This window comes from Ornithorhynchus anatinus, chromosome 7 (genome assembly GCF_004115215.2).
Source record: "Ornithorhynchus anatinus isolate Pmale09 chromosome 7, mOrnAna1.pri.v4, whole genome shotgun sequence".
Lineage (NCBI taxonomy): Eukaryota > Metazoa > Chordata > Mammalia > Monotremata > Ornithorhynchidae > Ornithorhynchus > Ornithorhynchus anatinus.
The window spans coordinates 1,529,959-1,556,894 of NC_041734.1; the positions used below are offsets into that span (position 1 = coordinate 1,529,959).

Consider the following 26,936-nt stretch of genomic DNA (forward strand, 5'->3'; position numbering starts at 1 on the left):
GTCTATCTCGCCGCCGACCCCTCGCCCGCGTCCCGCCTCCGGCCCGGCACGCCCTCCCTCCTCAAATCCCGCGGACGACGACTCTCCCCTCCTTCAAAGCCTTATCGAAGGCCCGCGTCCTCCCGGAGGCCTTCCCTGACTGCGCCCTCCCTTCCTCTTCTCCCGCTCCCCTCTGCGTCGCCCCGACTCGCTCTCTTTCTTCATCCCCCGGCCCGGCCCCGCGCCGCTTACGCCCACATCTGCCCTTTTATTTCTTTCTATTCATGCCCGCCTCCCCCTCTAGACCGTCAGCTCGTTGTGGGCAGGGAAAGCATCTGCACACTGTTCTATTCTACTCTCTCAAGCGCTTAGTACAGTGCCCACAGTAAGCGCTCAATAAATACGACCGATTGAACGAATAAATCTCCGGACACGAGGGCACCGGCAGCTCCGGCCACGGGGTGGACGCTGGGCACGGGGGAATGGGCAGCTCCAGCCCCGGTGGGCGTGTCATTTCCGGATACGGGTCCGTGGCCATCTCTGGGGCCGGGGACCCTGCCACCTCCAGACCACGGAGAGCCACCGACTGTAGCTGATTTGTCAGCGCGAGTCTTGGAGACCAACAACGCAAAATGGAACGACGGTTTCCGCTTTCAGATTTTTGTCAGCAATCCGGGAGGACGAATCCAGCGTTCCGCGGCAGGGGTGGGAGGGGGACGCTCCGCGTTGCAGATTGTTCCAGGGACGGGGTGGTGCGCGAGGAACCGGGTGACCTTCCCGGTGGCCTCCGCGATTCCCGGCCCGTTCCGCAATCCCCCACCGGCTCCCTCTCCTTTTCCCCTTGACCCGAGAAGCCCCAGATAAACGTTTCTCCAGCAAGCTCCGGGAAACCGCGCTTCCTGAATAAGCCCACTTCTCTGGCCTCCTGCCGCTCTCATTGTGCTGCTTGGCGGCGAATATTATCAACCTTATTGGCATTTATTGAGCCGCGCTGAGAGAAGCGGCCTGGTGTGACGGATAGAGCCAGGCCTGGGGTGGTCAGAGGGTCACGGGTTCTAATTCTGGCTCCGTCGCTTGTCTCTTTCGTGACCTTAGGCAACTCACTTCACTTCTCTGGGCCTCAGTGACCTCCTCTGTAAAATGGGGATTGGGACCGTGAGCCCCACACGGGACAGGGACTGGGTCCAACCCGATTGGCTTCTATCCATCTCAGGGCTTAGTACAGTGCCTGGCACATAGTAAGCGTTTAACAAATAACATTATTTTTTCCCCCACCCACCGGGGTGATTGAGCGGAGCCCTCGTCATGGGGTGAAAGGGGGGAGTTAGGGGAGAGGGGAACAGGAGTCGGACCCTGAAGGAAGCAGTTTTATATTACCATCTCAGGTTTCCGGCGTTCCCGATCGAAAACCGACAGCCTGGCTCGGTCCCTGGGAAGCTTGGGAACAATCCTCCCGTCTTGGGCGGGGACATCTCCCGACTCTATCGCACTGTCCCCTCCCAAGCGCTTAGTACAGTGCTGTGCACGCAGGAAGGGCTCAATAAATATCACTGATGATAATGATATCTGTTGAGCGCTTACTACGAGTCAGGCGTTTTTCTGAGCGCTGGGTGCGTACAAGTTCATCAGGTCGGGAGCAGCTCTTGTCCCTCGGGGCGCGCACAATCCTAGCGGAGAAGGTCAGAGAGAAGAACTTAGGCCTGGGAATCGGAGGACCTGGGTTCTAATTCCGGCTCTGCCAGGCTCTGCCTGTGTGACCTCGCCCAAGTCACTGTTGCAAGGACATTGACCGAGAAACCCTTTGAGCTCCAAGTTTCATTAGAAACTGACTTGGGCTAGAAACCGGCCCAGAATGTCCCAGCCCGAATATTTGCCCCGAATAACTATTCAAACTGTCAAAGATCTGTAAACAACTTGAGGGCAATCAGAGAAGAAAACTAAGTAAAAATCCCCTTCATTTGGATCTCACTGGATAGTATAAAATTTACGTTCGCAAAACGTTTCCACACCGCAGTCATTTTTCTGAATCAGTGAGCTAAAAACCTATCCGATTTAGCAAACTGATTTTCTCGGAGGGGATTGGAGCACAGAGTGTGTTGGGGGCAGGAGACTTGTTCCGCTAACTCTGCTGTACTGTACTCTCCCAAGCGCTTAGTACAGTGCTCTGCACATAAACGCGCGCTAAAGACCACCGAGTGCTTACTGTGATAATTAGGGTATTTGTAAATTGCTCACTCGGAAGCTCGTTGTGGGCAGTGATCGTGTCTGTTAATTGTTCATTCAATAGTATTTATCGAGCGCTTACTACGTGCAGAGCACTGTACCGTTACGGTGTTCTCTCCCAAGCGCTTAGCCCAGTGCTCCGCGCGCCGTAAGCGCTCATTCAATACCACTGAACGATGAACGAGTAGGTGCCGAGCACTGTTCTCAGGGCTGTCTTGCCTCGTCTTAGGCCGTCGAGTCGTCTCCGACCCTTAGCGACGCCGTGGACACGTCTCTCCCAGGAGGCCCCACCTCCATCCGCCATCGTTCCGGTAGCGGATCCGTGAGTTTTCTCGGGAAAAATCCGGAAGCGGTTGACCATCGTCTCCTTCCGCGCGGTAAACTCGAGTTTCCGCCCTCGCCTCTCTCCCGGGCCGCCGCTGCCCGGCACCGGGGAGTTCTGCCTCCTGGCAGACGGCCCGCCACTCGCCGAGCTGGGAATGGCCCGGACGGGCCTCCGCTTGACTCTCCCTCCCGTAGCCGAGACCGGTAGAGACCTGGAAACTTTCCAGGCGCCGCCCTGAGAGGGGAATCTAAGGGCTGGGAACTGCGCTAAGCGTTTGGGACAGAACAGTAGAGAAAGCAGAAGCAGCGTGGCTCAGTGGAAGGAGCCCGGGCTTGGGAGTCAGAGGTCGTGAGCTCGAATCCCGGCCCTGCCACTTGTCAGCTGTGTGACTGTGGGCAGTCACTTCACTTCTCTGGGCCTCAGTGACCTCGTCTGGAAAAATGGGGATTAACTGTGAGCCTCACGTGGGACACCCCGATGACCCTGTATCTACCCCAGCGCTTAGAACGGTGCTCTGCACATAGTAAGCGCTTAACAAATACCAACATTATTATTACTATTAAAGCAGACGTGATCCTTGACGACAAGGAGCTTATAGTCTAGTCGGGGGGAGATGTTAAAATAAATTACAGACAGGGGAAGCCGCAAGCTTTAAGGATGTGGACAATACGGGCTGTGGGGGCCGGGGGCGGGGTGAGGGTCACAGTGAGAAGCAGCGGGGCTCAGTGGCAAGAATACGGGCTTGGGAGTCAGAGGACGTGGGTTCTAATCCCGGCTCCGCCCCCTCGTCTGCTGTGTGACCTCGGGTAAGTCGCCTCGCTTCTCTGTGCCTCGCTTCCCTCCTTTGTAAAATAGAGGTGAAGACGGTGAGCCCCACGTGAGACCAGCCGATTACCTTGTATCCCCCCCCAGCGTTTAGAAGAGTGCTTGGCACATAGTAAGCGCTTAACAAATACGATTATTAGGATCAAAGGGTTTAGGGAATACAGACTCAACGCAGAAGTGCCTTGTACCTACGGGAAAGAGTCCGGGCCTGGGAGTCAGAAGGACCTGGGTTCTCATCTTGGCTCCGCCACTCGTCCGCCGGGTGACCCTGGGCAAGTCACTTCACTTCTCCGTACCTCAATTTCCTGGGGCCGAGGCCCAGAGAAGTGAAGTGACTTGTCCAAGGCCACACAGCAGACAAGCGGCAGAGCCGGGGTTAGAACTCCCAGGCCCGGCCTCCAGCCGCCTCGCCACGCCGCTCCTCTGCCACGGACTGGATCGACAGTCCACCGGCCCCCGGCTCCAAACCTGCGAAGCCATTCCCCTGCGGCGGGCTGCAGTGACCGTGGCCCGGGGGGAGAGGCCTGTCTGGGCCAAGGGTCAGCGTCCGGCCAGAAACATCGGCCAGTGTCCACTGGCTCTCCGCCTCTGTGGAAACCACATTTTCCGCTTCATCCTGCCGTGGGCAGGGAACGTGTCCACCAACTCTGTTCTATTGTCCTCTCCCGAGCGCTTAATACAGTGCTCTGCCCACGGGAAGCGCTCAATAAGCACCACCGATTGGCTGATTTATCCCACTCCAACCCTTCAAAGCAGGCACTGGGGCGCGTTCCCATTGGAATCCACCGGAACCCGGGGCGCGATGGGAATTCCGGGAGATCCGGAATTGTCCGGATTTTGCAGATGAGCGTTCGCCTGAAAGGATCAGCTCTCTGCAATCAATCGATCGTATTTATTGAGCGCTTTCTGCGTGCAGAGTACTGTAATAATAACAACTGTGGCATTTAGGTGCTTACTGTCTCCAGAGCACCGTACTGAGCGCTTGGGAAAGTACAACGCAACAAAAAACAGAGACATTCCCTGCCCACGACGAACTTACAGTCCAGAAAGGGCGAGACAGACATCGATAATATCGCCCTATAACAGACAACGTTCCCTGACTCGGTCACGCAGCAGACAGGTGGTGGAGCCGGGATTAGAACCCAGGTCCTCTGACTCCCAGGTCCGTGCTCCACCCACTAGGCCACGCTGCTTCCCACAACAGAACGGAGCAGGCCGACACGTTCCCCGCCCTCGAAGAGCTTCTGGTCTAGAATCTCTCCAATCCTCTCCTCAACGTGACCACCCGACCTCCGACGACTCGGCAGACTACGAGCTCGTCGCGGGCAGGTACCGTGTCCGTTTATCGTCGCACTGTCCTCTCCCGAGTGCTCAGTACAGTGCTCTGCACACAGTAAGCTCTCGATAAATGCGACCGACCGAACGAATCGAATTCTAACTCTAGCCGAGCTGGGCCCACAGCCTCCCCGGCCCCAGCGGACCGGGAAATGAAACCACTCGGAAACGCACGGGCTGTTCACATGTTTATAAGAGATAACGGTAAATTCGCCAGCAGAAAATCAGTACCGGAAAAACCAAGTCGCAGTGGTCTTTCGTCTACAAGCACCATCTGTTTTGTTACAGAGAATAAACATCACGCTACCAGCTCCTACTCTCCATGGCCGGAGGCTGCCCAACTCGCTCCCAGAAGAGGAAACGCACGATCGGGGTGACGGGGGTCCAAGAGGTCTGTTGCTTTGTGTCCGCCCGGAGACACAAGACACGGCCTGACGTGGGACCCTGTTTGGTTTGCGGGTGGGTGAGAGAGGGAGGAAAAGGGAGAGGAAGGGAGAGGGAAAAAGAGACAGAGATGGAGAGAGGGGGAGAGAAGAGGGAAAGGAGAGGGGGAGAGGGAAAGAGAAAGATAGAGAGGGAGCGAAAAGGAGGGAGAGGGAGAGGGAGAGAAGAAGGGAGAGGAAGAGAGACCGAAAGATGGAGAGAGGAGCAGGGAGAAAGATGGAGCAAGACGGAAAGGGAAAGAAGGGAGAGAGAGGGAAAGAGATGGGGAGAGAAGGAGAAAGAGAGACCGAGAAAGACAGCGAGAGACAGAGACAGAGAGAGGGGTCCAGGGACCTCAGGCTTAAACCTCACACACGGCATCCAATTCCTTCCATCAATTTGGGCCGGTCGACCTAGGCACTTGGCCTCACCGGAAAAAACCAAGAAACTCTCAGAGCAGCAGAAATTCCTCCCCCGATCCGATCGCCCAAAGGGCTGAAAACGGAGGTGAAATCAGCGTGCTATCTGTTAGGCGCTTACGAGGTGCCGCCGGGCACCGAACTAAGCGCTAGAGTAGGTAAAACACAAGCGGAAAGGACACGAGCCTCGCGGTCCGGGGGCGGGGGGGGGCGGGGGGGAACGGGTATCGAATCCCCATTTTTACGGGTCAGGAAACGGAGGCAGAGAGAAGCGACTGGCCCAAGGTCACACAGCAGGCAAACGGCGGGGCGGGGATTAGAACCCAGGCCTCCTGCCTCCCAGAAGCAGGGGAATTCCGGTTCGCATCCTCGCGAGGGGAAAGTCAGCGGAATCCCGACTTCCTTCGGCTGGGGTGGGGTGGGGGGAAAGTGCAACTTTCAGCTCCGTCTCCAGCGATGGCTGTTTTAAAACTCACAGGATCAGGCGGTCTCTCTGAACCGCCCCGTTCGGTGCAGGGGGAGGGTCTCTGAAACAGATTTAGTGGCATTCGCTCATTCGATCCTATTTATAGAGCGCTTACTCCGTGCAGAGCACCGTACTAAGCGCTCGGGAGAGGACAAATCAGAAAGCGCCATTCAACCGCGGAGTCGGAGGACTTTTACGACCCCGGAGGGAAAGCACAGAAATCACCGCTAAGAAAATATAGCAATGTTCAACACGGGCTCTTTTTCCTCAACGGCCCTGGGCTCGGGATCGTTCTTTCCACCGACTCCGTCCCGCGTTTGAGTTTCGCACAATGGATCCACTCAGATCTCCGTGGGACGGAAAAATCCGGGAGGCCCGAAATACTCGATCGTTGGCGCGCCGTCGTTTTCGAGCCTGTCGGGATCTTGAGGGAGTGGAGTCTTCTAAATGGGCACCGATCACCCCTTCCATATGCTCGGGTCTACTTTTTCTCTGTGTGGGTGTGTCTGCGTGTTTGTGTCGGGGGGGCCGGAGGAGGGTCTGGGGAGGGAGGAGGGGGTCGCCTTCAAATAACGGCAAACACTCTAAAAGCCTTTCCGCCCGGAGGATTCTGCAAGCTGCAAGAGGAGAGGACAAAAATTCTCTTTTTAAAAAAAAAGGAAGCCGCTGACATCTCAGATCCGCGAAATCATTTCCTTCTTAGTTTGTCACCTTTATCTATTCGTTCATTCACTCAAACGTATTTATTGAGCGCTCACTCTGTGTAGAGCGCTGTACTGAGCGCTTGGAATGTACAGTTCGGCAACAGAGAGAGACCGTCCCTGCCCCACGACGGGCTCACAGTCTACTAGGGGGAGACAGACAGCGAAACCAAACAGGTAGTCAGGCAACAGTGCCATCAAAATAAAGAGAATCACAGATACATACACATCATTAAAAAAATAGAGTAATAAATAATACATACAAATCTACGCAAGTGCTGTGGGGAGGGGAAGGAGGTAGAGCAGAGGGAGGAGGGGGAATGGGGAGGGGAGGAGGGGCAGAGGGAAAGGGAGGGCTCGGTCCGGGAAGGCCTCCCGGAGGAGGCGAGCGCTCGGTAGGGCCTGGAAGGGGGGAAGAGAGCGGGGTTTGGAGGAGGTGAGGAGGGAGGACGGTCCGGGTCGGCGGGGGGACGTGGGCCGGGGGTCGACGGCGGGACGGGGCCCGGGGAGGAGGCTGAGCGGAGGCGGAGGAGCGGGGCCTGCGGGTCGCGATGGAGAAGGAGAGAAGGGAGCGGAGGGACGAAGGAAGGAAGGAAGGAAGGAAGGAAGGAAGGAAGGAAGGAAGGAAGGAAGGAAGGAAGGAAGGAAGGAAGGAAGGAAGGAAGGAAGGAAGGAAGGAAGGAAGGAAGGAAGGAAGGAAGGAAGGAAGGAAGGAAGGAAGGAAGGAAGGAAGGAAGGAAGGAAGGAAGGAAGGAAGGAAGGAAGGAAGGAAGGAAGGAAGGAAGGAGGCGACAGGAGGAAGGGCTTGGAAGCCAAGAGGGAGGAGTGGTACGGAGGTTGGCCGGGCAACCCACGAGGAGTTTGGAGGAGGGGGCTGACGTGCCCATGATGCACTGGCGTCGGTGGAGCGGAGGGCGCGGGCCGGGATGGAGAAGGAGAGGAGGGAGGGGAGGAAGGGGCCAGGGGATGGGGGGCTTCGAAGCCAAGGGTGAGGAGTGGCATGGAGGTGGGTGGGCAACCACGGGAGAGTTTTGAGGAGGGGGCTGAGGTGCCCGTGTTGAAATGGCAGCAGAGGAGCAGAGCGTGCAGGGTGGGCTGGAGAAGGAGGGGAGGGAGCGGAGGTAGGAGGGGGTCAGGGGACGGGGGGCTTCGAAGCCAAGAGGGAGGAGTTTTGGTTTCGTGCCAAGGTTGACAGGCAACAACGGGAGGCTTTTGAGGAGGGGGGTGACACGCCCGGAGCGAGTCTATACCTCTACCGCGAGGACCGGCCGATCTATTAGGAGAAGCAGCGTTGGCTTAGTGATAATAATAATGCTGGTATTTGTTAAGCGCTTACTATGTGCCGAGCACCGTTCCAAGCGCTGGGTTAGACACAGGGGAATCAGGTCGTCCCACGTGGGGCTGACAGTCTTAATCCTCATTTTGCAGATGAGGTAACCGAGGCACCGAGAAGTGAAGTGACTTGCCCAAAGTCACACAGCTGACAAGCGGCCGAGCCGGGATTCGAACCCACGGCCTCTGACTCCAAAGCCCGTGCTCTTTCCACTGAGCCACGCTGCTTAGTGGAGAGAGCCGGGGCTTGGGAGCCAGAGGACCTGGGTTCTAATCCCGGCTCCATCACTCGCACCCCTTAACTGCTCTGCGCCTCAGTTACCTCATCTGTAAAATGGGGAATGAGACTGGGAGCCCCACATGGGACAACCTGATCACCTTGTATCCACCCCAGGGCTTAGAACAGTGTTTGGTACATAATATAATCACGGTATTCGTTAAGCTCTTACCCTGTGAGCGCTTAACAAACGCCGTAATTATTATTATTGTTGGGGACTGGGGCTGTACCGGGCGCCTAGTATACACAGTAGACACCCAGTCCTTAAACTAGGTACCTACTGGGTAGAGACCTGTACCGCACGCTTACCGGGTGCAGAACGCTCTACTGGGTGCCTACCATACGCAGAGCACCGTACTGGGCACCTCTGGGAAGCAGAGCACTGTACTGGGACCCGCTAGGTTCAGAGACCCGTGGTGGACACCTACTGGGTACAGAGCACTGTGCTGGGTACCTAATGGGTGCAGAGAGCCGTTCCGGGTGCCTACTGGTGCAGCACACTGGACCGGGCATCTAATGGGTGCAGGGCACTGTGCTGGATACCTAACGGGTGCAAGGTGTTGTTTCGGGCGCCTACTGGTGAAGGACCTGGGCACCTAATGGGTGCAGAGCACTGAACTGGGTGCCTACTGGTTGCAGGGCACTGTACTGGGCACTTACCCGGTGCAGAGCACTCTACTGGGCACCTGCAGGGTGCAAGGCACTGTACCGGACACCTACAGAGTGCGAAGCCCTGGGCATCTACTGGACGTAAAGACCTGTACTGAGCACCCAGAGCGGGTTCCTCCGGCAGGCAAGCCCCGGGCCCGACCCCCTCCGAGACGGCTCGGCTCCCACGCCTCGGCAGCGGCCCCCACCTCCGGCGGGCGTACGGGCCGGGAGGAGAGCCCGGACTCTCCCAGGCGCTTAGTGCAGCGCCCGGCGTCCAGGAAGCGCTCGCTAAATACCACGGACTGGCTCATCTCCCCGGGAAGCCCGGGGACCGGGGTACCTTTCCGAGAAGATCCCATTCTGGAAGGAGGCGATGTAGACCTTCCTCTTGTCCGTCGGCATGACGTCCACGTAGCCCCCCCGGTTCTTCACCACGCCCGCGTGGACGGCCGTCCGGCAGATACTGGACAGCTGCGGCCGGAGGACCGGAGGGAGGAGGGGGAGGAAAACGGAGGCCCGGGTTAGATGCTGACCTCCCTTCCGCTTTCCATCCGTCGGTCGGTCGGTCCATCCTATGCATTAAGCGCTTACTGCGCGCGGAGCACTGTATGAGGCGCTCGGGAGCGTCCGACTCAACGATCCAACGGACACGTTCCCGGTCCACGGTGAGCTTGGAGTCGATCGTATCTATCGAGCCCTTACTGTGTGCACAGCACTGTACTAAGCGCTTGGAGGAGGACAGCAATATAATGGGCACACGCCCCGTCCACAACAAGCTTACGGTCGGCCACTCGTAGTTACCGAGCGCTTACTGGGTGCAGAACACTGTACTAAGCGCCCGGGAGAGGACAACAGAACAATAAACGGATACATTCCCCGCCCACCACGAGCTTATCGTCTCACCGTTACCCCCTCCCGCCGTCTCCGGTCGGGGGTGGCAAGGAGAAGCCCCATCTTGGCTCCGCTGTGCCCACCCTGATCAATCTGCGTCTACGCCAGTGCTCCGAACAGTGCTTGGCGCACCGTACGCGCTTAACCAGTACCCTCCTTATCGTTATCTCACTTACGTCCGAATAAATCCGGCTCCCAATAACTCTGGCGTAGTGTGGGTTTGCCTGCGTACAGTTGGGTGGGCAGTATACCCTGAAAGAGAAAACACACGCGTGTACACGAGCGTGTACACACGCGTAGGCGCACAAACGAGCGTCGACAAGGAATCCGCCTCCCTACCCGCCGGACCTCTCTTTCACCCATCCCGTGGCCGGGGCGGCCTCAGAGTCGCCGGGTTGGACCCCATCCACGCCCCGACCCCGGGCTCGCAAGCCAGGAGATAGAAGGCCCAGATAGAAGGTCACCCGGCGGGACAGCCGGGATTCGAACTCTGGTCTCTCCGGATTCCCCGGCCCGGGCTCTTCCCGCCGGGCCGCACCGCCTCCTTTCCTGTTGTCCCCCGGCAGCGCTCGGACTCGTCGCCGGTCACATAGGAGGCGTCGGGAGGTGGGGCGTGAGGCTGACCGTGCGCTCCGAAACAGATGGGCCTTAGCGAAGGCCCGTCTCCTCCGAGAGGCCTTCCCCGCCTGCGCCCTCCTCTCCTCCCGCTCCCGTCCGCGTCGCCCCGCCCCCTTTCTCCATCCCCCCGTCCCCCGGGCCCACACCGCTTACGTCCACATCCCTCATTTATTGATTTCTATTCACGTCTGTCTCCCCCTCTAGACCGTCAGCTCGTCGTGAGCAGGGAATGAGCCTCTTAACTGTTCTACTGTCCTCTCCCCGGCGCTTAGTACAGTATCTGCACCCAGCGGGCGCTCAATAAATACGACGGGATGAGGGAACGGATGAAGACGTCTGACCCCATTCCCCAGTCGGCGGGGGAGAGGGAGGAGGCCACAGAGCCACGTCCACCGGGCTGTGGGGGCCCCGGTGCCCCCCCGGGCGTCTAGTACACTGTGGTCGGCCTGCTGGGCTTCCCCAGCCCGCGGACCGTGCTGTGCCCCCCGCTGGCCGGCCGACGCGCTAGTGCCACGCTCAAGGACTACCCTAATAATCCTAATAATCCTAATAATAGTGGTATTTGTTAAGCGCTTACCGTGTGCCAGGCACTGTACTGAGCACTGGGGTGGATCCAGGCAAATGGGGTGGACGCAGACCCCGTCCCACGTGGGGCTCACCGTCTCCAGCACCATTTTACAGATGAGGAGACTGAGGCCCAGAGAAGCGCCGTGACATGCCCAAGGCCCCATAGGAGACAAGTGGCGGAGTGGGGATTAGAACCCACAACCTCCTGACTCCCAGGCCTGGGCTCTCTCCACTACGCCACGTCGCTTCTCTGATAATAATAATGACAACGTTATTATGGTGCCTGATCAGCACTTACTCTGTGCCAAGCACTGTTTTAAGCGCCAGGGTAGATACAAGTTAATCGGGTCGGGCGCAGTCCCCGTCCCCCGTGGGGCTCACGGTCTAAATCCCATTTTCCGGATGAGGGAACTGAGGCCCTGAGGAAGGGAAGTGACTCGCCCAAGGTCACGCACCCGACAAGCGACAGAGCCGGGATGCGAACCAAGGTCCTTCTGAGTCCCAGGCCCGGGCTCTACCCACTAGGCCACGCCGGTTCTCCGAGCGGGGATAATAATAATAATGTTGGTATTTGTTAAGCCCTCACTATGTGCCGAGCACTGTTCTAAGCGCTGGGGGAGATACGGGGTCATCGGGTGGCCCCACGTGAGGACCACAGTCTTCATCCCCATTTTACAGATGAGGGAACTGAGGCCCAGAGAAGTGAAGTGACTCGCCCACGGTCACCCAGCTGCCGAGTGGCAGAGCCGGGGTTCGAACCCATGACCTCGGACTCCCAAGCCCGGGCTCTTTCCACTGAGCCACGCTGCTTCTCTAAATAATGCTGGTATTTGTTAAGCGCTTACTATGTGCCGAGCACCGTTCTAAGCGCTGGGGTAGATACAGGGTCATGAGGTGGTCCCACGTAGGCTCCCAGTCTTCATCCCCATTTTCCAGATGAGGGAACTGAGGCCCAGAGAAGTGAAGTGACTCGCCCACGGTCACCCAGCTGCCGAGTGGCAGAGCCGGGGTTCGAACCCATGACCTCGGACTCCCCAGCCCGGGCTCTTGCCACCGAGCCACGCTGCTCCTCTAGTGAAGGCGATAACGGTGGTTACCGTCACGCGCCCGCTATCTGCTGAGCGCCGGGGTCTCCGTCCCTCACGGGGCTCGCAGACCACTTTGGGGGGTGGCGGGGGGACGGGGCGACCCTCCCCTCGGGGGACCCCTTACCTGGGGCAGTGGGAGGCCGGTCTGCGGAAGGGACAGAGCTGTTCCACCGTGGTCTCGCAGGTGACGGCCTGCACTGCGGAAGGCGGACACGGAACGGTCAGTGTCCGCTTCCTGTTCCGTCGTCCTCTCCCGAGCGCTCGGCCCGGGGCTCCGCCCGCGGGAAGCGCTCAGTAAATACCACCGAATGACGGGAGGCATTGAGGGGTCCGGGGCCACGGTGCCCACACTCACCTCTCACCTTGGCCAGCGTGAAGGAGTTGGCGGACTGGTATTTTCTGCAGAGGGACAGAAGGCATCGAGAGCTCGTGAGGGCGTGCGGGCGAGCGCAGATGGGCGCCGGGCGCAAATCGCCTCACGGCTGCCCGCGGAAGGTCGGGCGGGGGCGGGCGGACGGACGGACGGAGAGCGGAAGCGGGGCCGGAAAGGGAGGCTATCCGTCCGGCCCGCCCGTCCCAGACAGACGGCCTCTCTAACGCCGACCTTCTCACCGTCCCTCCGTCTCGTCTATCGCGCCGCCGACCCCTCGCCCGCGTCCCGCCTCCGGCCCGGAAGGCCCTCCCTCCTCAAATCCCACGGCCCGCCACCCTCCCCCTCTTCAAAGCCTTATCGAAGGCCCGTCTCCTCCCGGAGGCCCTCCCCGACCGCGCCCTCCTCTCCTCCCGCGTCGCCCCGACTCGCTCCCTTTCTTCATCGCCCCCGTCCCGACCCCGCATCGCTCATGTCCACGACCCAGCGGCAAGAGCCCGGGCTTGGGAGTCAGAGATCGTGGACTCTGATCCCGGCTCCGCCGCTTGCCAGCTGTGTGACCTTGGACGGGTCACTTCGCTTCCGTGGGCCTCCGTTCCCTCATCTGTAAAATGGGGATGAAGACCGTGAGCCCCACGTGGGACGACCTGATTACCCTGTATCTACCCCAGCGCTCAGAACAGTGCTTGGCACAGAGTAAGCCCTTAAATACTATAATTATTATTTTTATTTATTGATTTCTATTAAATCCTCCCCCTCTAGAGTGTTAGTTCATTGTGGGCAGGAAACGTGTCTGTTCACTGTCACACTGTCCTCTCCCCCAGTCCTTAATACAGCGCTCCGCACACAGGAAGTGCTCAGTAAGTGGACCGCCGCCGACCGAGCCACTCCCGCCGTTCCGTAATCTTAATTCCAGGAATCCAGCGCCGTGGCTCAGAAAACGCTGTTTTCCCCAGGACCGGGATGGGGAGGTCAGGAAGGGCGGCTGGAAGGGCGAGGGTCCGTCCCCGAATCCGGCCGTCCCGACAGTTCGGGTTCGGAGAGGAGAATGGCCGGGCGGGGGCGGGAGGGGAAGGCTTGCGAGCCGTGGGGGTCGAAGCTCTCACCCGCTGGACTGGATCCCGTTGCGGAAGGATTTGACGAAGTAGGGTTTCCGGCCTCTCCTGGTGACGTCCACCCAGCCCCCGTCGTCGTCCAACACGCCGCCGTGGAGCGCCGCCCGGCAGATGCTGGATTGCTGAGCGGCGTGGGGGCGGGACGGGCGGGAAAAAGGGAGAGGTTGGACCCGTGGCGGGAAGGGGAGGCGAGGAAAGTACAAACTAAGCACTTAAACACATTTATCGATGTCTATCGACGTCTATCTCCCCCTCTAGACTGTAAGCTCGCTGCGGGCCAGAAACGTGTCAGTTTACTCGCATATTGTACTCTCCCCAGCGCTTAGTACAGTGTACCCCCCCCCCCCCACCGCCACCCGCCCATCAATCCCAGGCTTCCAGGGGCAACCCGGTCACTTTCCCTTAAGAAGAAAGAATTCTCAATTTCTCCCGAAAGCGTGGGCGAAGCCGGTTGGGAGCTCCTTCTTTCATTCATTCCATCTTTATTTACTGAACGCTTACTGTGCGCAGAGCACTGGACTCAGCGCTGGGAGAGCCGCGCTCGGGAGAGTCCAACAGAACAATAAAAAGACACAGTCCCCGCCCACGACAAGCTTACAGTCCAGTTGCAGGGGGGATGGACATTAACAGAAATAAATAAATGACCGACAGGGACGTAAGCGGCGCGGGGCCGGGAGCGGGGCCGGAGAAGGGGAGGAAGTTGGGGGGAAGGGGGGCTCAGGCGGGGATTTACCATGTCGTAGTGCACGCTGCCGACGACCCGGGCCTTGCTGTCCAAACAACCGGCCGGACACTCGTACCTGCGCAACCCAGGGGAGGGAGGCTGTTACGCTGTCACGCTGGACCCTCCCAAGCGCTCTGCACACAGTAAACGCCCGGCAGATACCACCGACGGACTGACGGACCGCCCCGAGTCCCTTGGGTCTACCAATTCTCCCAACTATCTGGTATACTGCTCAGCGAACGGTGTTCCGCTGTCCTCTCCCAAGCGCTTAGGGCGGGGCTCTGCCCACTGAAAGCGCTCAGTAAATACGATCGACGGATGGATAGAAGGGATTCGGGCCGGAGGTAGAGGGCGGCCCCTGCCCCGAGCCCCGCCCGCCCCCCGGCCCCGTGGCCACCCCGGGGGTGGGGAGGGAGCGGGCCACCCACCTGTTACAGGTTGTCCCCTTGCACCGGTCCCGCAGCCTGACTTCGCACGTCACGATCTGGGCTGGAAGGGAACCCAGACCGACCCCGGGCCCTCGCCCCTGCCCGCCGGGCACACCCAGGGCTCACGGCCCGAGCCCGCCCCCCACCCGCCCGGCCGGGCCGCCCTGGCCCAGTCGCTTCACCTCCCTGGACCCTCCGTCCCCTCCTCTGGGAAAGGGGGATCGGATCCCGGCTCAAACCGGGAGACCCGGGCCACGTCCGAGCCGCTCATCCATCCCAGCGCTCAGCGCGGCGCTCCCAATTGATACCAGCGTGATTTTTTATGAGAATGTAAGCTCCTGGAAAGCAGAGATCCCATGTCTCGCTGCGGCGCTCCCTTCGGCGCTCAATCCGGTGCCCGGTACTCAAGAAATAATAATAACGTTGGTATTTGTTAAGCGCTTACGAGGTGCCGTGCACTGTTCTAAGCGCCTGGGGGAGATACAGGGTCATCAGGTTGTCCCACGTGAGGCTCGCGGTTAATCCCCATTTTACAGATGAGGTCCCTTGAGGCCCGGAGAAGCGAAGTGACTTGCCCCCAGTCACCCAGCTGACAAGCGGCAGAGCCGGAATTCGAACCCACGACCTCTGACTCCCAAGCCCGGGCTCTTTCCACTGAGTCACGCTGCTTCTCACCAGCCGATCCATCTATCTACAATTCCTCTCCGGATCGGCGAGGGAGAGGCCGGGTATTTCCAGGGTAAGATCGAGGTGGGGGGTTTATTACCTTATTTATTCCTACTAGCTCACTGTAGGCAGGGTATGTGTCTGTTTATTGTTCCGTTGCCCTCTCTCAAGCACTTAATACAGTAGGCAAGCGCTCAATAAGTACCCCTGAATGAATGAATTTAGATCTATCTCCCCCTCTAAACTGTCGGCTCACTGTGGGCAGGGAATGTGTCAACCTACTCAAGTTATATCGTTCTCTTGTACTCTCCCAAGCGCTTAGAACCGTGCTCGGCCCTTAGGACGCGCTCAATAAATACGACCGAAAGATCGATCGACGGAGGGCACATGTGAATCCCCAGCAATCCTCGGCCATCGCAGTTCCGAGCGATCGGGTTGGTTTGGGACTCTCCTGTCTGGGGGGGAGATTTCAGCCAGATGCCAAGCTGGGTCCCCGCAGCGTAGACGGCGGGAGCAGTGTAGACGGTTCTCTCTGGCGGGTCCCCTCTGCCCCAGGGGCATCCTCAGGGGAGGGGGCTACTACTTCAGCTCTTACTCCTCCGCAGTGCCTCTCGTTCCCTTCTTCCTCCTGCCTCAAATCAACAGAATTCACTAGAGCACTGTACTGAACGCCTGGGAGAGCGCAAGAGAGTTAGGAGACACGGTCCCTGCCCTCGAGAAGCTTCCAGTCTCCTGTGTGCGGTGCTTTATTGAGCGCTTGGGAGAGAACCGTACTTTCCCCCCCGACTAGAAGCAGCGTGGCTCGGTGGAAAGAGCAGGGGCTTGGGAGTCAGAGGTCGTGGGTTCGAATCCCGGCTCTGCCGCTTGTCAGCTGTGTGACTTTGGACAAGTCACTTCACTTCTCTGTGCCTCAGTTACCCCATCTGCAAAATGGGGATGAAGTCCGTGAGCCTCACGGGGGACAACCCGATTATCCTGTATACCCCAGCGCTTCAAACAGTGCTCTGCACATAGTAAGCGCTTAACAAATACCAACGTTATTATTATTATTATTATTATTATAATTATTAAGCTCCTTGGAGGCAGGGATCATTTCTACCAACTCAACTATCTAGTCCCCAAACTCCCTCCGGGGAGCTGCAACCAATAAATGGGATCGATCGAGGGCCTACTGTGTGCCCGGCACCGTATTAAGCGCTTGGGACAGTACGAGCGGGTAGTCACGGTCCCTGCCCACAAGCAGTTTAGAGTCTAGAAGGGGAGCTAGACATTTAAATAAATTACGGAGGCGGACGAAAGTGCTTTGGGGCTGAGGACGGGGTGAATGTGAAATGCCTAAAGGGCACCGAGTGAGCAGGAGACGCAGAAGGGAGCGGGAGAAGAGGAAAGGAGGGCGCGATCAGGGAAGGCCTCTTGGAGGAGATGGGTCTCCGATAAGGCTTTGAAGGTGAGGGGAGAGTCCTCGTCTGTGGGATTCGAGGAGGGAGGACGTTCCGGGCCGGAGGCGGGACGCGAGCGGGGGGTCGGCGGCGACACGGACGAGACGGAGGCCCGGTGAGAAGGTTGGCGTTAGAGGGGCGGAGCGTGCGGGTCGGGTTGGCGTGGTGAGGTAGGAGGGGGCCGGGGGATTGAGGGCCTCAAATCCGGATTTGAACGCAGTGCTCGGCACACAGTTGGCGCTCCATAAATACCAGTGATTGACGAAACACCCAGTCACGTCTCAGAATGCCCCCCTCCCCGATCCTCTCCTCGCAAGCTCTGGGAAAACAAATCTCGGAAATCTACACGCGATGAAATACGCTTCCGCCCCTATCCTCCTAAGATTTTTCCCGGCCAATATCAACAGAGGCAGTTTCACCTCAGAAAGCCCATCCGTCGCAAAATCCGAGACGAGGAGGCATTAAAGGGAATGTTTAGTCAGCACCATTGCGCGCTCATAGCCTGATCAGAGGGGAAGGCGTTTTTGACACTTGGAAGAAACAGAATAAAATCTATCGGAGTCGGCCAAGCCCGAGGTACCCCACCGGTGCATTTCCCGGTGTGCTTCATGAGACGTCGGTCAGAGACACCCAAGGGGGTTTGTTTAACTTGGCGAGGGACACAGAGACAGAGAAAAGCACGGAGAAAGAGAGAGGGGAGGTGGAAGTGAGGGGGAGAGAGGAGGAAGAGACCGAGAGACAGAGAGGCACAGAGAAGGAAAGGGAAGAGGAGGAAGTGGGGGGGCGAGAGAGGAGGGAGAAAGAATAATAAGGGTGAGGGTATTTGTTAAGTGTTTACTAGGTGCCAGGCACTTTACTAAGCGCCGCGGAGGATCCAAGCAAATCGAGATGGACGCAGTCCCTGTCCCATGTTGGGGCTCGCCGTCTCCGTCCCCATTTTACAGATGAGGTCCCCGAGGCCCAGAGAAGTAACTTGCCCAAGATCACCCTGCAGACAAGGGGTGAGGCCGGGACTAGAACCCACGACCTTCTGACCCCCAGGCCCGGGCTCCAGCCACGGGCAGGAGAAAGAAGGGAGAAGGGGGGAAAGAGGAGAAAGAAATAATAAGTATGATGGAATTTGTTAAGCATTTACTATGCGCCAGAGACCGTACTAAGCACTTGGTAGATGGAGGCTAAATAGGTTAGACACGGTCCCCGTCCCACATGGGGCTCACTGTCTTAATCCCCATTTTTCAGACGAGGGAACTGAGGCCCAGTGAAGTGACTTACCCAAGGTCCCACGGCGGATGAGTGGCCGAGCCGGGATTAGAACCCGTGACCTGCTGACCCCCAGGCCCGGGCTCTACCCACTACACCACGCTGCTTCTTAGTACAGTGCTCGGCACACAGTAAGCGCTCAATAAATACCACGGATGGACTGATTAAGCCCCAGACTAAGACCCCCTTTTCCTCAGCTCTCCCTCCCCGGCCCATCGCCCCGACTCGCTCCCTTTGCTCTACGCCACCCCCCGTCGCCCCACGGCACTTGTCTATATACGTCCGTATCTTTAATTCTATTTATTTACATTAACGCCTATTTACTTGTTTTGATGTGTGTATATATATACACATCTCTAATTTTATTTATTTATACTGATGTTATTGATGCCTCTTTACCTGTTTTGATGTCTGTCTCCCCCTTCTAATAATAATGAATAATAATAATAATGTTGGTATTTGTTAAGCGCTTACTAGGTGCAGAGCACTGTTCTAAGCGCTGGGGGAGACACGGGGTAATCGGGTCGTCCCACGTGAGGCTCACAGTTAATCCCCATTTTACAGATGAGGTCACTGAGGCACAGAGAAGTGAAGTGACTCGCCCACAGTCACACAGCTGACGAGTGGCAGAGCCGGGAGTCGAACCCATGACCCCTGACTCCGAAGCCCAGGCTCTTTCCACTGAACCACGCTGCTTCTAGACTGTGAGCCCGCTGTGGGCGGGGACTGTCTCTCTTTGTCGCTGAATTGTGCCTTCCAAGCGCTTAGTACAGTGCTCTGCACACAGTAAGCGCGCTCCACACACAGTAAGAGCTCAATAAAGACGACTGAATGAGCGAACTGACCGACTGGCAGCTGAGCAAGCAAGCCGCGTCTGCTCGGAGAAGTTCTGTATTCTCCCAGGCGCTTAGTACAGCGCTCTGCACGCGGTAAGCGCTCACTAAACACCAAGGACGGCCTTGAGCGCGTAAGCCGCGTCTAGCGGGAGAGGTTCCAACCCGGGCGCCGGGGCAGGGCACGGAGGGTGGGCACCGGGGCCCGGGGAAGGAGGCTCACACATCTGCTGGGTGCTGACGACGTCGTTTCCGGCGGGGGTGTCCCATCGCGGGCCGGGCCGGGCCCGCCAGGTGGTCCCCGGGCGTTGGGGCCGCTCGATCTCGTTGGTTTCCTCTTCGGGCTCCCGGAGAACAGGCCCCGGCTCCGGCCCTTCTCGGGGGGGGGGGCGGGAGGGACGATTTCACACTTCTATCTCCCCCCCGAAAGCCCACGACACCCCGGCTCCGGCCCCCGGCCCAACCCCTTGCCCCCCCCCCAGCCCTCGACCCCCAACCTCCGGCCGGGCCGAAGGGCGGCCGAAGCCCGCCGGCCCGGGGCGGGTCACCGCCCGCCATCCAAACCCCCGGAGGACGTCCCGGAACGGGGAGCCGCCGGCCCCGCCGGAGACCAGCTCCCCTCAGGGGTTCTGCTCAAACACGCCGAGGGTGGGGCTCGGGAAAAAGAGACGTACTAACTACCTTGAATCCTACCCGGCCCTCCCGAGCGCTTACTACAGCGCTCGGCAAGGGCCCGGCCCGGCCACCCACCCGCAGCAGGGCCGCACCCCGGCCTCAACGGGCAGCCGGCACAGAGCTCGGCACGCACTGGCGCCCGGGACGACGCTCGGCGCCCAGGCGCCGACAGGCCAGCCGTCTGGCCGACGCAACGGGTCTCCGAGGAATCGGGCAGGTTGGGGAGGAGGAGGCCTCGGGGACGGGGCGGCCCGGGATGGGCCGAGGCCCGCTGCCCGCCTACCTCTGTAGCACAGGTTGTCTCTGCAGCCCCCTCCGAAGCTGGGCGGGCAAGCGGAGCAGGGCCGACCGGGCTTGTAGGGAGCGTGACCCCACCAGTTCCCCCTGCGAGAGAAAACGGGCTCCGCTGAGACCCTCCCCATCGCCGCCCCACGAGGGACCCCCTCCCCGACCCCCAGGATTCCCCGGGCACCGGGCAGATGCCGCCTCGGGTGGTCATCAGCCCCCTGCCTCCGGCCCCGCCGCGGTGGAGCCCCCCGACCCCCGGGAAATGCCAAATCAGAGTCGGGGTCCCTCTCGGGATCCCCTCTGCCTCCCCATCAGACAGAAGCCCCTCCTCACCGTCGGCCATAAGGACATCAATCCCCTCACCCCCTCCTACCTCACCTCGCCTCGCCGCCCTCTTACGCCGACCCGGCCGGCACGCTCCGCTCCCCCGATGCCGACCTCCTCCCCGGGCCCCCGTCTCGTCCGTGTCGCCGCCGACCCCTCGCCCGCGTCCCGCCTCCGGCCCGGCCCGTCCTCCCTCCCCGGATCCCGCGGACGACGACTCTCCCCCGCTTCGGAGTCTTATCGGAGGCCCGTCTCCTCCGAGAGGCCTTCCCTGACTGCGCCCCCCTTTCCTCTTCTCTCACCCCCTTCCGTGGCGCCCCTGAATTTGAATTAGCCCCCGGCACTTTAGGTCCATCTCCATCACTCACTGATTTCTATTAATGTCTATCTCCCCCTGGGTGAGCCCGTTGTGGACAGGGGACGCGTCCGTTTATCGTTACGCTGCCCCTCTCCCAAGTGCTCAGTCCCGTGCTCTGCACACAGCAAGTGCTCAATAAATACAACCGAGTGAACGCATGAAATACCATCGCATGACTGAACGAACCCTGTCCAGGCGCTCAGTACGTCGCCCTGCACACAGTAAGCGCTCGTTCCACCCATCTCATTTGCAGGGCTTTCCCGCTCTAGTACACGGTCCGTCCCCGCCCCCGGGGAGACGGTGTTCGGTCTGGCTTCCGAGTTAGAGACCACCGCCCTCCCGGCGTCACCCGATGCCCCCAGCCCCTCCGGGGGGTCGCCCCCGGGGCCCCGGCACTTACTTGGGGGAGTAATTGCACACCAGATAGACGGCTTTGGGCCAGATCTGTCCCCAGACGTTCATGTCGTGGCACAGGTTCACGGCACAGCCGATGCGGCTGCTGGTGGCCCAGACCAACTGGCGGGCGGGGGGACGGAAAGCCCGGTCAGGGCGGGGCCTTGGGCGACCGGGAGTCCCGGGGTCCGAGGGGGAGTGTCAGCCCGCTCCTGGCCGTACTCTCCCGAGCGCTCAGTACAGCGCTCCGCACGCGGGAGTCGCCCGACAAGGAGTGGGCTGGCGCTGGCAGGTTCTGGAGGTCCAGGACGGAGGGTGGGAGAGGACTGGGGTGGTCCCGGGGCCCCGGGCGGCGGTGGGCCCGGCGCCGGCCGGCCTACCTGGGTGTAGTGCGTGCAGACGGGCCCCGAGCAGCGGAACGGGCAGTCGGGGTCGCATTCGGACGGGTCGGGGTAGGTGAAGTGCCGCACCTCGTCGTACCAGGACTGCACGTGGAAGGTCAGCGGCCGGTACCTGCCGCGGGGGGGGACCGTGCTCAGCCCCCCGCCCCGGCCCAACGCCCCCGCCACCCCCCCGGGTCCGGACCGCCCACTGCCGCGGCGTGGCCAGCGGCTACCTCCCCCAGTGGGCGCCCAGGTTCTGTCCGATGGACGGCAGCAGGTTGGCGGGTCCGTGCTCCCAGCGACAGGCCTCCGCCCACGATTCCGCCGAACGCTCCAGCTCCGGGTCCCACGTCTGAAAACACACACGCGTGCTCGGGTTTGGCTTAGCGGAGAGAGCCCGGGCCCGGGAGTCAGAAGGTCATAATAATATTAATGACAGTTACGATAGTCGTTAAGCGTCGACTACGTGCCAACCGCTGCTCTGAGCGCTGGAGGAGACACGAGGTAATCAGGTTGGCCGACGCGGGGCTCACAGGCTTCAGCCCCATTTTACAGATGAAGGAACTGAGGCCCGGCGAAGCGACCCCCACCGAGATCACACGGCAGACAAGGGGCAGAGCCGGGATCAGAACCCACGTCCTCCGACTCCCAGACCCGGGCTCCACTACGCCACGCCGCTTCTCCGCTCACGGCTTCTAATCCCTGCTCCGCTGCGCGACCTCGGGCGAGTCGCTTCACTTCTCTGGGCCTCGGTTCCCTCATCTGGAGAGCGGGGATTGAGCCGGCGCGCCCCAGGTGGGACAGGGACCGCGTCCGACCCCATTACCTTGCGCTTAGAGCAGTGTCTGGCACATCATAACCACAGTTACTAGGGTGACGATGATGACGTATTCAGACCCCTCTGGCGCCGGGAAGGCCACCGGGAGATTCTGGGTCGTGGAACTTGGCGACTGAAGTGGTGTGAAGTTCGGAGAGGAACTGAGCGTGTGCGTGTACGTTTTAGGCGGTGATTTCTCTTTCCCTTTCCGCCTTCCAAGAACAACAGCCATTGTAGGTCTCTGGATTCGGGATTCTCTCGGCCCTCTCGCCTCCTCCTCCCTCTCGCTTCCACTTCAGGCGTGGAAGGAGCACGGAGAAACCAGATGGGTTTTACGTGGGTTGCCCGGAGATGTTGTTAGCACCGGATCCGGGGGCCGGGCCTTTCAGGTTTCATCCTGAAATATATTTTCCAGCCTCCCAACTCAGGGGAAAAAAAAATCCCCAAAGAGCCACGGTTCTGCTGTTGACCGATGTTTTATTAGGGTGTTGACTGACTTGGAAAAAAACACCATTTCTTACAGCGGATTGTTAGTTAGGGTTTGCGCGTTTGAGGAAAAAAAAACAAGCCGTAGGGGGAAGGGTGGGTTTGTACAAACCCTTCGGAGTTGTGGACAAAAAATAATAATAACTGTGGTATTTGTTAGGCCCTCACTACGTGCCGAGCGCTTGCGGGAGGGCCGGGATTAGAACCCACGACCTCTGACTCCCACGGCCGTGCCCTTTCCACTATGCCACGCGCGGAGACAGTGCGGGCTAGTGGAAAGCGCCCGGGATGGGAGGCGGGAGCTGGGCTTCCATTTCGGCTCTGCCACCGGTCTGCTGTGTGACCCCGGGCCAGTCATTTCACCTCTTTGGGCCTCAGTTTCCTCCTCTGTAAACGGGGAAAAGATAATAACAACTGTGGCGTTGGTTAAGTGCTTACTACGCGCCAGACACTGTACTAAGGTGAGGCAGATATAAGCAAATCGCGCTGGACACAGTCCCTGTCCCACGGGGGGGCTCACCGTCTTCATCCCCATTTTCCAGATGAGGGAACTGAGGCACAGAGAAGCGAAGTGACTCGCGCGAGGGCCCACGGCAGACAAGCGGTGGAGGCGGGATTAGAATCCGGGTCCTTCAGAGTCCCGGGCTCTACCCACCAGGCCACGCCGCTTCCCCGGATGTTTACGGAGATCCCTCTGTGGCTATCTGTCTGCCGGCCTCCCCTTTCGGAGCAGAAGCTCCCGGTGGGCTTCCCTGCTTCCGGCACGCTCTCCCCGGTGTCTGGCACCTCCGCACGTCCCGCAGAAGGGGGTCGGCCTTTCCCAAGGGACGATTTCTTTATGCCCTACCGCCGGCCAGCCCTCCCGGAGGGGGCAACGATTGACCATTTCCGCCCTGCCCCTTCACCCAGCCGGCCCTCGCCGAGGGGGCACCGACAGACCGCTTCTGCACGCCCCGCAGCCCGCCGGCCTCACAGAGAGGGCACCCGGCCACCAGTCCCGCGTGCCCTAATTCCGGCCGCGAGGGCATTCGTCTAATATTTAATCTAATATCTGATATTTACGGGGCAACGACTGACCATTTCCGCACGCCCCACCGGCAGCCGGCCTCTCCGGGGGGGGGGGGGGGGGGGGCACTAATCTAATATTTCCGCAGGCCTCAGAGCCGGCCCTCCCCGAGGGGGGGCATCGATCGACCACCTGTGGACGCCCCACAGCCGGCCGGCCTAAAAGCGGGGGCACCGACGGGGCATTTCGGCCCGCCTTACCGCTAGCCCTCGCCAAGGGGGGCACGGATCGATCGCTTCTGAATGCCCGACGGCTGGCTTGGCCACGGGGGCACCGGTCGACCATTTCTGCGTGCCCTCCCACCGGCCAGCCCTCCCCAAGGGGACACCGACTGACCGATTCTCTAGCCCCACGGTCGGCCCCTCCTTCCGGCCTCGCCGCGTGGCCCACGGGGTAGAGCCCGGGCCCGGGAGTCCGAAGGACTCGGTTTCTAAGCCCGGCTCCTCCACTCGTCTGCCGGGGGGGGGCCTTGGGCGAATCACTTCTCTGGGCCTCAGTTCCCTCCTCTGTTCAATGGGGACGAAGACCGTGAGCGGGACCGTCCCCAAGCCGATGACCTGGCGTCTCCCCAGCGCCGAGAACCGGGCTCGGCACACGATTATCGATGTCATTATTCCCCGAGGGGGGCAGCAATCAAACACCTCTGCCCACCTGACCGCCAGCCAGCCTTCCCGGAGGGGGCACCGACCGACCGCCTCCGCGCGCTCGCCGTGGGCGGGGGATACGGCCCTCTCCCAAGCGCTCGGGAGCGCTCAGTCGAGACGCCCGGAGGGCTGAGCGCCCCGCATCCGGGTCGCCGGCCGACCCCGTCCGCCCGCCCTCCCGCCGGTCCTTACCATGTACTCCATATTGGCCGCCGGCGGGTACACCTGCCCCCGCAGGGTGTTGTGGAGGTCCAGGATACTCTGCAGGTCACTGTCCGTGATGGCCCTCTTCCCCCGCTGCTTGGCCGTCCACCACGCGCCGGCCTCGTCCGCGTACTTCTCCAAGAGCCGGTCCAGGAACGTGGCGTTGGGGAGGGGCAGGGCCGGGGCGGCCGCGGCCAGGAGGAGGAGGGAGGCGGCTCGGAGCCACCCCCGGACACCACACCTCATCGTGAAGGCCACCGGGCCGGGCTTCCGCTCCGCCTCCCGGTCCGTCCGTCTGGAAAGGCGCGGGGGACGACGGTCGGAGAGAGCCCGCTCGGTCCGTCGGCGCTATTCGCCGAAGCGGCGTATACGGCCCGGGCCTGGGAGTCACCAGGTCACGGGTTCCGATCCCGGCTCTGCCCCCGGGCGAGTCACTTCACGTCTCTGGGCCTCGGTTCCCTCATCTGGAAAACGGGGATGAAGACTGTGAGCCCCGCGGGGGGCAACCTGATCACCTCGTATCTACCCCGGCGCTCAGAACGGTGCTTGGCACGTAGGAAGCGCTTAACGAATGCCACAATTATTACGATTTATTAGATTTCACTGAGCACTTACGGTGGGCGGGACACGGGAGATGACAACGGACCCATTCCCCCGCCCACAGCGAGCTCTGATCCTGGTTCTGCCGCTTGTCTGCCGTGTGACCTGGGGCAAGGGCGAGCGCGTGGTGGGCAGGGAATGTGACTCCCGTTCTCCTGTCCTCTCCCAAGCGCTCAGTACAGTGCTCCGCACACAGTAAGCGCTCGATACATGCGATCGATTGGATGAATGAACTTCCCTGGGCCTCGGTTCCCTCAACTGCAAAATGGGGATCGAGACCGTGAGCCCCACGTGGGACAGGGACCGCGTCCAACCCGATCGGCTTGGATCCACCCCGGCGCTTAGTACGGTGCCTGATACATAGTAAGCGCCTCAAACACCACAACTGTTATTATTACTATGTGCTTACCGTGTGCAGAACACTGTACTAAGCGCCTGGAGTGTACAATTCGGCAACAGATAGAGACTACCTCCGCCCAGCAACGGGCTCACAGTCTAAAAGGGGGAGTACGTACTTTCCGAGCGCTCGGTACAGTGCTCTGCACACAGTGAGAGCTCAATAGATACTCCTGAATGAATGAGTGACTGTCACCCACTCTCCCTCCCTAGTAAAAATAATAATAATGTGGATGATGGTATTTGTTTAGCGTTTACTACGTGCCAGGCACTGTTCTAAGCACTGGGATGGATACTACAAGCTAATCAGGTTGGACACAGTCCCCGTCCCACATGGGGCTCACAGTCTTCATCCCCATTTTACAAATGAGGAAACCGAGGCCCAGTGAAGTGACTTGCCCAGGGTCACACGGCAGACAAGCGGCGGAGCCGGGACTAGAACCCGGGTCCTTCTGACTCCCAGGCCCGGGTTCTAGCCATGAGGCCGCACCGCCTCTCGCCTCTTCCATCTGCCCCAGTGCTTGGCACAAGGTACCGCTTAATAAATAATAACGACGGCATCCGTTAAGCGCTTACTACGTGCCAAGCACCGTTCTAAGCGCTGGGGGAGATAAAAGTGATCAGGTTATACCCCGTGGGGCTCCCGGTCTTCATCCCCATTTTCCAGATGAGGGCACTGAGGCCCAGAGAAGTGAAGAGACTGGCCCAGAGTCACGCCGCCGCCGGGCGGCGGAGGCGGGATTAGAACCCACGACCTCTGACTCCCGGGCCCGGGCTCCGGCCACTGAGCGCCGCTGCTCTCTCCGGCGAGAAATCCCACAGTGACTCCGGCTGCCGCGGGCGACAAAAGTCACACTGTGGGGTGGAGGGAGACAGGAGGCCATAGTAGACGTCCCTTGTTGACTTTACGGTTCTGCCCTAACAGCGGCAAATTCCCGGTGAGGTCACCCAGAAACACAAACACACCCACCCACACCCACACACAAACCTGGCCCTCGCACACCCGCGCAAACACACACAAACCATCGCAAGCTCTAAAACCGCTTCAGTGGCCGGAGTTCAGAAAAGTCCTTGGAAGAGAAGCGGTATGGCTTAGTGGCGAGAGGTCATGGGTTCTAATCCCGGCCCCGCCGCTGGTCGGCGGCCTGACTTTGGGCCAGTCGCTTCGCTTCTCTGGGCCTCAGTTCCCTCATCTGGAAAACGGGGGTGAAGACTGCGAGCCCCACGGGGGACCACCTGATGACCCTGTATCTCCCCCAGCGCTTAGAAGAGTGCTCAGCACAGAGTAAGCACTTAATAAATACCAACATTATTATTATTATTTACTTCCCTGGGCCTCAGTTTCCT

The 26,936-nt window shown here is 60.0% G+C and overlaps 1 protein-coding gene across 1 annotated transcript; it reads right to left on the reverse strand.

The window, feature by feature from the left end:
- Positions 1-6,164: 6,164 nt before the first annotated feature.
- On the reverse strand, positions 6,165-25,031 carry CRISPLD1 (cysteine rich secretory protein LCCL domain containing 1). The gene is made up of 14 exons (XM_029069940.2): positions 24,582-25,031; positions 21,610-21,728; positions 21,374-21,506; positions 21,001-21,116; positions 19,914-20,014; positions 19,179-19,328; positions 14,758-14,818; positions 14,339-14,405; positions 13,597-13,727; positions 12,476-12,519; positions 12,245-12,317; positions 10,024-10,099; positions 9,297-9,427; positions 6,165-6,612 (listed from the first exon to the last, which is right to left on the reverse strand). Exons 1-14 carry the CDS (start codon positions 24,837-24,839, stop codon positions 6,561-6,563), a joined length of 1,512 nt encoding a protein of 503 aa, XP_028925773.1. The 5' UTR covers positions 24,840-25,031; the 3' UTR covers positions 6,165-6,560.
- Between the last annotated feature and the right edge of the window lie 1,905 nt (positions 25,032-26,936).